This window comes from Colobus angolensis, unplaced genomic scaffold (assembly GCF_000951035.1).
Source record: "Colobus angolensis palliatus isolate OR3802 unplaced genomic scaffold, Cang.pa_1.0 Scaffold31, whole genome shotgun sequence".
NCBI classification, from domain to species: domain Eukaryota; kingdom Metazoa; phylum Chordata; class Mammalia; order Primates; family Cercopithecidae; genus Colobus; species Colobus angolensis.
The window spans coordinates 11,596,972-11,609,166 of NW_012116377.1; the positions used below are offsets into that span (position 1 = coordinate 11,596,972).

At 37.0% G+C, this 12,195-nt stretch overlaps 1 protein-coding gene across 2 annotated transcripts in view; it reads left to right on the plus strand.

Annotated features, from left to right (window-relative positions):
• IQCB1 (IQ motif containing B1) overlaps positions 1-12,195 on the plus strand; it is a 76,152-nt gene that overhangs the window by 24,009 nt on the left and 39,948 nt on the right. For both annotated transcript variants that reach the window (XM_011950833.1, XM_011950832.1), the window contains exons 6-7: positions 8,606-8,699; positions 10,184-10,283. In XM_011950833.1, coding sequence (XP_011806223.1) covers positions 8,606-8,699; positions 10,184-10,283 — 194 coding nt within the window. The remainder of the gene's footprint in view (positions 1-8,605; positions 8,700-10,183; positions 10,284-12,195) is intronic.

Below are 12,195 nucleotides of genomic sequence, written 5' to 3' on the forward strand. Positions count from 1 at the left end.
AATGGTTGAACTAGTTTACAATCCCACCAACAGTGTAAAAGTGTTCCTATTTCTCCACATCCTCTCCAGCACCTGTTGTTTCCTGACTTTTTAACGATTGCCATTCTAACTTGTGTGAGATGGTATCTCATTGTGATTTTGATTTGCATTTCTCTGATGGCGAATGATGATGAGCATTTTTTCATGTGTCTGTTGGCTGTATGAATGTCTTCTTTTGAGTTACGGGATATATATGCTGGATGCCCAGGTTTGTTACATGGGTATACATGTGCCATGGTGGTTTGCTGCACCCATCAACTCATCATCTAGGTTTTAAGCCCTGCATGCATTAGGTATTTGCCCTAATGCTATCCCTCCCCTTGCTCCCTACCCCCAACAGACCCCAATATGTGATGTTCCCCTCCCTATGTCCATGTGTTCTCACTGTTCAGCTCCCACTTATGAGTGAGAACATGCGGTGTTTGGTTTTCTGTTCCTGTGTTAGTTTGCTGAGAATGATGATTTCCAGCTTCATACATGTGCCTGCAAAGGACATGAACTCATTCTTTTTTATAGCTGCATAGTATTCCATGGTGTATATATGCCACATTTGTTTGTCCAAGCTATCATTGATGGGCATTTGGGTTGGTTCCAAGACTTTGCTATTGTAAATAGTGCTGCAATATTATAGTAGAATGATTTATAATCCTTTGGATATATACCCAGTAATGGAATTGCTGGGTCAAATGGTATTTCTGATTCTAGATCCTTAAGGAATTGCCGCACTGTCTTCCACAATGGTTGAACTTACACTCCCACCAACAGTGTAAAAGCATTCCTATTTCTCTGCATCCTCTCCAGCATCTGTTGTTTCCTGACTTTTTAATGATTGCCACTCTAACTGGAATGAGATGGTATCTCATTGTGGTTTTGATTTGCATTTCTGTAATGACCAGTGATGATGAGCTTTTTTTCATGTTTGTTGGCCTCATAAATGTCTTCTTTTGAGTAGTGTCTATTCATATCCTTCACCCATTTTTTGATTTTTTTTTTCTTGTAAATTTGTTTAAGTTCCTTTTAGATTCTTGATATTCGACCTTTGTCAGATGGGTAGATTGCAAATATTTTCTCCTATTCTGTAGGCTGCCTGTCACTCTGATAGTTTCTTTTGCTGTGCAGAAGCTCTTTAGTTAATTAGATCCCATTTGTCTATTTTTGCTTTTGTTGCAATTGCTTTTTGTGTTTTAGTCATGAAGTCTTTGCCCATGCCTATGTCCTGAATGGTATTGCCTAGGTTTTCTTCTAGGATTTTTATGGTTTTAGGTCTTATGTTTAAGTCTTTAATCCATCTTGAGTTAATTTTCGTATAAGGAGTAAGGAAAGGATCCAGTTTCAACTTTCTACTTATGGCTAGCCAATTTTCCCAGCATCATTTATTAAATAGGGAATCCTTTCCCCATTTCTTGTTTTTGTCAGGTTTGTCAAAGATCAGATGGCTGCAGATGTGTGGTATTATTTCTGAGGCCTCTGTTCTGTTCCATTGGTTTATGTATGTGTTTTGGTACCAGTACCATGATGTTTTGGTTGTTATAGCCTTGTAGTATAGTTTGAAGTCAGGCAGCATGATGCCTCCAGCTTTGTTCTTTTTGGTTAGGATTGTCTTTGCTATATGGGCTCTTTTATTTATTTTTTTTCTTTTTTTGATTCCGTATGAAATTTAAAGTAGTTTTTTTCTAAATCTGTGAAGAAAGTCAATGGTAGTTTGATGGAAATAGCATTGAATCTGTAAATTACTTTGGGCAGTATGACCATCTTCACGATACTGATTCTTTCTGTCCATAAGCATGGAATTTTTTTTCCATTTGTTTGTTTCCTCTCTTATTTCCTTGAGCAGCATTTTGTAGTTCTCCTTGAAGAGGTCTTTCACGTCCCTTGTAAGTTATATTCCTAGGTATTTTATTCTGTTTGTAGCAATTGTGAATGGGAGTTTACTTATGATTTGTCTCTGTGTTTGTCTATTATTGGTATATAGGAATGCTTGTGATTTTTGCATATTGATTTTGTATCTGGAGACTTTGCTGAAGTTGCTTATCAGCTTAAGGAGGTTTTGGGCTGAGATGATGGGGTTTTCTAAATATACAGTCATGTCATCTGCAAGCAGAGACAATTTGACTTTCCCTCTTCCTATCCGAATACACTTTCTTTCTCTTGCCTGATTGCCCTGGCCAGAACTTCCAATACTGTGTTGAACAGGGGTGAAGAGAGAGGGCATCCTTGTCTTGTGCCTTTTTTCAAGGGAATGTTTCCAGTTTTTGCCCATTCAGTATGATATTGGCTGTGGGTTTCTCATAAATAATTATTATTTTGAGATATGTTCCATCGATAACTAGTTCATTAAGAGTTTTTAGCATGAAGGGGTGTTGAATTTTATCAAAGGACTTTTTTGCTTCTATTGAGATAATCATGTGATTTTTGTCATTGGTTCTGTTTATGTAATGGATTACTTTTATTGATTTACATGTGTTAAACCATTCTTGCATCAAGTGATGAAGCCAACTTAATCGTGGCTGATAAGTTTTTTGATGTGCTGCTGGATTTGGTCTACCAATATTTTATTGAGGATTTTTGCATCGATGTTCATGAGAGATACTGGCCTGAAATTTTCTTTTTTTATTGTGTCTGTGCCAGGTTTTGGTATCAAGATGATGCTGCCCTCATAAAATGAGTTAGGGAGGAGTCCCTCTTTTTCTATTGTTTGGAATAGTTTCAAAAGGAATGGTACCAACTCCTCTTTGTACCTCCGGTACAATTCGGCTATGAATCCGTCTGGTCCTGGGCTTTTTTTGGTTGATAGGCTATTAATTACTGCCTCAATTTCAGAACTTGTTATTGGTCTATTCAGGGATTCAGTTTCTTCCTTATTTAGTCTTGGGAGGGTGTATGTGTCCAGGAATTTGTCCATTTCTTCTAAATTTTCTAGTTTATTTGTGTAGAGGTGTTTATAGTGTTCTCTGATGTTAGTTTGTATTTCTGTGGGATCAGTGGTGATGTCCCCTTTATCATTTTTTATTGGTCTATCTGATTCTTCTTGCCTTTCCTTTTTATTAGTCTGGCTAGTGGTCTGTCTATTTTGTTAATCTTTTCAGAAAACCAGCTCCTGGATTCATTGATTTTTTGAAGGGTTTTTCATGTCTCTATCTCCTTCAGTTCTGCTCTGATCTTAGTTATTTCTTGTCTTCTGCTAGCTTTTGAATTTGCTTGCTCTTGCTTCTCTAGTTCTCTTAATTGTGATGTTAGGGTGTCGATTTTAGATCTTTCCCACTTTCTCCTGTGGGCACTTAGTGCTATAAATTTCCCTTTACACACTGCTGTAGCTGAGTCCCAGAGATTCTGATATGTTGTGTCTTTGTTCTCATTGGTTTCAAATAACTTATTTATTTCTGCCTTTTGTTATTTACCCAGTAGTCATTCAGGAAACTATATACAGTTTCCATGTAGTTGTGTGATTTTGAGTGAGTTTATTAATACTTAGTTCTAATTTGATTGCACTGTGGACAGAGACTGTTATGATTTCTGTTCTTTTGCATTTGCTGAGGAGTGTTTTACTTCCAATTACGTGGTTGATTTTAGAATAAGTGCGATGTGATGCTGACAAGAATATATATTCTATTGATTTGGGGTGGAGAGTTCTGTAGATGTCTATTAGGTCTGCTTGGTCCAGAGGTGAGTTCAAATCCTGAATATCCTTGTTAATTTTTTGTCTCATTGATCTGTCTAATATTGACAGTGGGGTGTAAAAGTCTCTCACTATTATTGTGTGGGAGTCTAAGTCTCTTCATAGGTCTCTGAGAACTTGCTTTATGAATCTGGGTACTCCTGTATTGGGTGCATATATATTTAGGATAGTTAGCTCTTTTTGTTGCATTGATCCCTTTATCATTGCATAATGCCCTTCTTTGTCTTTTTTGATCTTTGTTGGTTTAAAGTCTGTTTTATCAGAGACTAGGATTGCAACCCCTGCTTTTTTTTGGCTTTCCATTTGCTTGGTAAATATTCCTCCATCCCTTTATTTTAGCCTGTGTGTGTCCTATCACGTGAGATGGGTCTCCTGAATACGGCACACAGATGAGTCTTGATTCTTTATCCAGTTTGCCAGTCTGTGTCTTTTAATTGGGGCATGTAGACCATTTACCTTTAAGGTTAATATTGTTATGCGTGAATTTGATCCTGTCATTATGATGCTAGATGGTTATTTTGCACGTTAGTTGATGCAGTTTCTTCATAGTGTCATTGGGCCTTCTATTTTGGTATGCTTTTGTAGTGGCTGGTACCGGTTTTTCATTTCCATATTTAGTGCTTCCTTCAGGACTCTTGTAAAGCAGGCCTGGTGGTAACACAATCCGTCAGCATTTCCTTGTCTGTAAAGGATTTTATTTCTCCTCTTATGAAGCTTAGTTTGGCTGGATATGAAATTCTGGATTGAAAATTATTTTCTTTAAGAATGTAGAATATTAGCCCCACTCTCTTTTGGCCTGTAGGATTTCTGCAGAGTGATCCACTGTTAGTCTGATGGGCTTCCCTTTGTAGATAACCTGACCTTTCTCTCTGGCTGCCCCTAAGATTTTTTCCTACCTTTCAACCTTGGAGAATCTGACAATTATGTGTGTTGGGGTTGCTCTTCTTGAGGAGTATCTTAGTGGTATTCTGTGTATTTCCTGAATTTGAATGTTGGCTTGTCTTGCCAGATTGGGGATGTTCTTCTGGATAACACCCTGAAGTGTTTTCCAACTTGGTTCTATTCTCCCCATCACCTTCAGGTACACCAAGCAATCATACTTTTGGTCTTTTCACATAGTTCCATATTTCTTGGAGGCTTTGTTCATTTCTTTTTGTTCTTCTTTCTCTAATTTTGTCTTCACACTTTATTTCATTAAATTGATCTTCAATCTCTTATATCCTTCCTTCTGCTTGATCAGTTTGGCTATTGATTCTTGGGTATGCTTCATGAAGTTCTTGTACTATGTTTTTCAACTCCATCAGGTCATTTATGTTCTCCTCTAAACTGGTTATTCTAGTTAGCAACTCGTCTAACCTCTTTTCAAGGTTCTTAGCTTCCTTACATTGGGTTAGAACATGCTCCTTTAGCTCAGAGGAGTTTGTTATTACACACCTTCTGAAGCCTACTTCAGTTAATTCATCAAACTCATTCTCGGTCCAGTTTTGTGCCCTTGCTGGGGAGGAATTTGGATCATTTGGTGGAGAAAAGGCGTTGTGGTTTTTGGAATTTTCAGACTTTTTGTGCTGGTTTTTCCTCATCTTCATGGATTTATCTACATTTGATCTTTGATGCTGATGACCTTTGGATGGGGATTTTGTGTGGGTGTCCTTTTAGTTGATGTTAATGTTACTGCTTTCTGTTTGTTAGTTTTCCTTCTAACAGACAGGTCCCTCTTCTGCAGGTCTGCTGGAGTTTGCTGGAGGTCCACTCCAGACCCTGTTCATCTGGGTATCAGCAGCAGAGGCTGCAGAACAGCAAATATTACTCTCAGCTCCTTCCTCTGGAAGCTTCATCTCAGAGTAGCATTCGCCTGATGCCTGCCAGAGCTCTCCTATGTGGAGGTGTCTCCCAGTCTGGAGGCACGGGGTCAAGGACCCACTTGAGGAGGCAGTCTGTTCCTTAGCAGAGCTCTAGCACTGTCCTGGGAGATGTGCCACTCTCTTCAGAGCTGGCAGGCAGGAACATTTAAGTCTGCTGAAACTGCACCCACAGCCTCCCCTGTCCCCAGGTGCTCTGTCCTAGGGAGATGTGGGAGTTTTATGTATAAGCATCTTACTGGGCTGCTGCCTTTGTTTCAGAGATGACTTGCCCAGTGAGGAGGAATCTAAAGAGGCAGTCTGGCCACAACAAGGCAGCTGTGTTCCACCCAGTCCAAACTTCCCGGTGGCTTCCTTAACACTGTGAGGGGAAAACTGCCTACTCAAGCCTCAGTAATGGTGGATGCCCTTCCCACCACCAAGCTCAATTGTCCCAGGTTGGTCGACTTCAGACTGCTGTGCTGGGAGCGAGAATTTCAAGCCAGTGGTTCTTAGCTTGCTGGACTCCGTGGGAGTGGGACCTGCTGAACAAGACCACTTGGCTCCTTGGCTTCAGACTGCTTTCCAGGGGAGTGAACAGTTTGTCTTGCTGAGGTTTGTCCTGCTGAGGTTTGTCTTGCTGAGGAATGAGCCACCACTGAGGTATGAAAAGGAACTCCTGCCACTAGCTCAGTGTCTGCCCAAACAGCTGACCAGTTTTGTGCTTGAAACCCAGGGCCCTGGTGGTTTACGCACACAGGGAATCTCCTGGTCTGTGGGTTGCAAAAACCATGAGAAAAACGTAGTATCTGGGCCGGACAGCACAGTCCCACCTGGCTTCCCTTGGCTAGGGGACGGAAGTCTCCGGCCCCTTGCACTTCCCGGGTGAGGCAATGCCCCCCTCTGCTTCTGCTTGCCCTCTGTGGGCTGCACCCATTGTCTAACCAGTCCGAATGAGATGAACTGGGTACCTCAGTTGGAAATGCAGAAATCACTGCCTTCTTCATTGGTCTTGCTGAGAGCTGCAGACCAGAGCTGTTCCTCTTCAACCATCTTGCCAGATCCCCCTGGCAGATAATTTAACTCAGTGGTAGAGCATATGCGTTCCATGTAATAGGTTACAAATTTCATTTCTGAAATCTCCACTGGCATTTTGTGGGACATTAGCACTAAATAAATATTTGCTAGATTTAGTTTAATTCAGGTCAGTTGAAGCCATATGAACTATAGAATTGTGTTAGATTTGATTTCTTTTGCTGGCTGTGCCACAAACTAACTCTAGGTTCAATAGCAAATCACTGGATTTCACTGTATGTCATTTTCCTCATTTGCAAAATAATTTCTGTCCCATTAATAGTTCAGACCATTATGTAAGCTTTATCTTTTCTTCAAAGCACCTTTATTTAATATTCCTATTTAAGAGCATTAATGATGCTTTTTCCTTATATATTATTAAAATTATATATTAATATGTTATGTATTTGTATATTGCTTTCATTATAAATATACTTATTCAGTTAATTATTTTCATTTATAGAGTCCTTAATACTTTTCATAATATTTTTCTGTCCTTTATTATTGTATTTTTATTGACATAAAAGATTCTTTAATGGTATCAAAGAATTAATTGGCTACAGAAAAAGTAGGGCCACTTAACCACAGGGCAAAATTAAAACAGGGGCATAAAAAAGATGTGGCAAAAACTTGAATTAATTTATTATTCTATTTACCTTCGAGCTTTTCAATCAGATTTCTGTTTTAATTAGATAGTATGTAGTTAGTAGATCACATGGTGGAACATACACGTTCTGGCCTAAAATACAAAGTGGTTTTGTATGTGTGTATGTGACAATTTTGATTTAAAGGTAAATTTTGTTAACTTGTCTCAGGAACCATGAATTTGCACATTATCTAATGTGCATTTTAAGGAAAGTAGGAAGTCTAAGAGTACAACACTATCCTTTGGGATTGACAACAATGAGAATTACCATGCCCTTTCTGATGTATCTTTAAGTAAAACTCTGGCAAAGGTAGTTTCCTGAACTAAAAGGATAAAAGGATTCTGGCTCTAATGTGACGTTTCTTTTGAGTTTTTTTTTTTTTTCCATTGTTATATTCAAGTCAGCACGAGTCAGTTTACTAAATACCTATGTAGCTCTGTGCTAGAATATTAGGAAGAATATACTTTCATTATTATAAAGAATAGTCATGGCAATCATAATATTTTTGCTGGTCTCATCATTACTTTTGTACTATAGTACAAACATTCAGGACACGGGTAAGATTAGTGACCTTTATCCAACATTCCACCAAAGTTACATGGCCAATAAATGACAAAATTGTAAATGGAATCTATGCTTCTTATTTCTCCTGGTGGCACTCTAATTTGTAATAATTTATCACCCTACTTTCCAGAAAGGAAGAGCCAGAAAAAAATTGTCATTTATTTGTTGACTAAATGTTGATTGAACATTTACTGTGTCATAACTGTCCTAGAAACTGAGTTTGTATGGGGAGCTAAATGACATGATCTCTGCCCTCCTAAACTTATGAGTAGAAACTGGAACTGAAATACACTATTAATAATGTCTCTCATGCTGACATCTACATTTGCATATTGCAGTTGTTTTCATCCAAGTTATATAACCAAATCACCCACCTAACTTTGTGCAAGTACAGATATCCAGACTGCCTTTGGAGATTCAAATTCAGTATATTTGAACTAAAGCTTGTGCATAGATGTGTTTAAAAAGCTCAACAGGTGATTCTGATGCATAGCAAGTATTAAGAAATCCTAGTGTATCAACTTGTAGCCCTTACACTACTTATATTGTTTTATTTTATCTGGATAACAACCATTTCTAGTAGATACTACTATCCTGTAACCACAAGTTTTACAAATTAAGAAACTAACATCAGCAAAATCATGTCTCTCATAAATGGCTAAGTTAGATCCAGAAACTGTATACTCTAACTCCCCAGAGAGAAGTCTCCTTAAAAGAAAAAAAAAAAAACTATGGAAAAGTAAACTGGGCTTATCTTTTATGTTAAGGCTGAAGAAAAAGATGAATTACTACACTTTTTCCAAATTGTGACTGATTCTCTCTTCTGGCTTTTGGGAGGCCATGTTGAACTTATTCAGAATGGTAAGACAAAAGATTTTAATGTAACTAATAGCTATTGTAGAATCAACTGCTTAGAGTTTGATCTTTTTTTCCAAAAACAAATGCCATATTAACTGTGCAGATAACCTCACTGAAATGAAACCATGTTGAAATAAGCTCACAATTTAAAAAAATGGATATTCCAGTTTTACATAGCCAACATCAACAATGTGAATATTAAATTAAGGAGAATACTGTTGAAATAAAACTTTAGCTTTTTCTGTTTAGCAAATCTAAGGTGAAGACAAATGATAATTTGAACAGTTTATTCCTGAAAATAACTTTTAAGTTTAAAAGACTCCAGTCAGTGTTTTAGATGTATCGTGAGAGAAATCCCTATGTTCAGGGTGGATATGATTTAACTCATATAGTCTAACTATCCAAATAAGAGTAAACTTTTATTTAATGACCTTTTAGTGAACTTGGAAGTTATAGGATATTTCTGTTTACATTGAGAGATTTAAACCTCTATGAGTTTTATGTTTTCTTAAGACTGAAAAGACAATTCTTAGTTACATTCATGGCACTCTTCCTAGAAAAATTTCATCTAATATAAATGTAACACTCTAAGAATATTTTTTTAAGTAATACTTGAACTGAAATTTTACTTTTAGCTTTTCTCCTCAGAATCATTGCATGCACATAAGTTGAAGAGTCAAATAGTTCTATAAGGATCATTAAAACATACACACAATCCCTGGCCCTCATGCCCATTATGCCCATTCCATTTCCCGTTTTCCAAAGGCAACTACTTTCAGTTAGTATAACTAATACCTTGGTAGTTATGCTCAGTTATTGAGCATGGAATGGAATGGAAACTGACATTTGTTAGAAAACATTCCCAGTTCTAGGATATTTTACATTAGCTCATGTTAGAGCTACTTCTAGTTTTACAGATGAAGACATAGTTTCTAAGAGGTTAAGCAACTTGTATAAGTATCCAGTGCTAAATCGTTATAACTAGCAGCTCAGAGCTTAAAGATTACAAATCAATAAAAGGAAATTTTTGTAGTTAATGTATTCATTATTATATAAAACAGTATGTCACAAAATTAATTTTTTTAAGGATGTGAGCAACCAATTATAGTCATCTGTGCCATTTCCATTTCCTTATATTCTGTCTTTGCAGGAAATTTGTTTTTATTCACTGAAATTCATTGATAGAAGAAAAAGATTCAGATTTAGGATATGTTATTTTCTATTTAAAGAGAGATAACAATAGATTCTTAGCTTAGTATTTATGCCTATTGTCTGACTATATTCATAAAAATGAAATGACTTATTTATGGCTATATAAAATTGCCATGAATTTTACATCTTAAAATCTTCTTTATTGTAGAGTCTACAAAGTCAGAAAGTTTAGCAGAAATGGTCATGCTTTGATTTGGTTTGAAAAGAACAAAATCTTTCTTTGTTATCATAAAATATTTGCTTTAATCTTTCTTTTTTTTTTTCTTTTCCTTTAGTACTACAAAGTGATAATTTCTTACATTTACTGCAAGCTGACAATGTCCAAATAGGATCTGCAGTCATGATGATGCTACAGAATATACTACAGATCAACAGGTGACTTGGTTTTCACAAAATGTTACTGTTTTTTTTAATCAGAAGCATTACCAATTTTATTCCAATTTTGTTAAAACTGACTGCATATGACTTGTATATAACGTATATACAAGTTCATAGTACATATACTTGTATATAATGTATATATAATGTATATACAAGTATAGAGAACATATACTTGTATATAATGCTGAAGCTCCATCACCATTGTCTTTCAGAAAAAAATATAAAATACTACAAAAGACTAGAAACATATTATTAAATTGATACCTTATGCCACAGCTTAAGATTTTAGCTCAAATCTCAGGCTTAAAGAAGAGAATTGGTGTGATATCTGAAGAAAAATATTGAGATCACAACAAAAAATGTTTAATCACATTTATTTAATAACTTCAAGCTTGGTATTTTTACAGATGCTCAAGAAGGGTATAAAAGAAGCAATTGGCAATTATTCAGGGTAAAATGGAAGGGCAGTGTATACACAATTGGAATAATCCATTCTTTCAGTTTAGTATGAATTTACTATGCAGCTGCTGTGTCTGTCATTGTAATTATAGAGTTGATTAAGATATAAACCTTATCTTCAAAGAGCTTACAATAGAATGGAAAAGACAGACACACAAACATCATTGTATTATAATACATTGTTGCAATATTAAAAGTGACCATAAATGTTAAAGGACCTTCTAATCCAAACTGAGGGGAGATGCTTCTGGAGAAGGTAATATCTGAGATGAAACTTCAAGGATGGTATATTGGCCAGGGAGGAAGAGGAGAAAGAGAAGGCAGTATTTCCAGGCAACATAAGCAAAAATACAGAGATAAGAAACAACATGCTGAGGATGAAAAGTAGGTACAAATTCATTATTGTTGGGATTTAAAGTTCCATATAGGGAGGTGGCTAGCAAGCTCGGCTGAGACTCAAAGTCATGAAGAATTTATATGCTGTGTTAAGGAAATGAAGTTTTATCCTATAGGCAACGGGGACCATTGAAGATTTTTAAAGTAGACGAAAGTGGTCAGATTACATTTCAGTTTTGTTACTCTGGTGACTATGTGAAGGAAAGATTAAGGGGAAGAAAACTCTAGACAAAAAAGGCAATCATACTAATCCAAGTGAAGTAATGATATCTTGTCCCTGGGCATTGGTACCTGGGATATGGAGTTTTTAAAATAATGAATTAGGCTGGGCGCGGTGGCTCAAGCCTGTAAGCACAGTACTTTGGGAGGCCGAGATGGGCAGATCACGAGGTCAGGAGATAGAGACCATCCTGGCTAACACGGTGAAACCCCGTCTCTACTAAAAAAAATACAAAAAATTAGCCGGGCGTGGTCGTGGGCGCCTGTAGTCCCCGCTACTCAGGAGGCTAAGGCAGGAGAATGGCGTAAACCCGGGAGGCGGAGCTTGTAGTGAGCTGAGATCCGGCCACTGCACTCCAGCCTGGGCGACAGAGCGAGACTCCGTCTCAAAATAAATAAATAAATAGAAAATAATGAATTAAAATCATCAAGACTTTACTGATCAAGATGGAATAGTAGAGATGCATTTATCCTCCCATCTGAAAAAATGGACAAAAACATGAAACATAATTTTTTAAGAAACTGGATATCAGTGAGTGAAAGAAAGTAAGCCCAGAGAAAAAGGAATAAACAAGGTTAGTCTTACAGTGCTCTAACTTACAGTATTGAGAGAGTTTTCAGGTTGAAGTATAGGCAGAGGCATCCTAGCAAGCTTGAGTTGAAGCAATAGAGCCCAGAGTCTGGAGAGAACAAGATGACTAGAGTTCACAAATTAGAATACTAGAGAAGAGAGCTATACACACAGAGAACCCCAGAGATCTGCAGACGGTATCCTTCAAGTATTTTTTTTTTTTTTTTGAGACGGAGTCTGGCTCTGTTGCCCAGGCTGGAG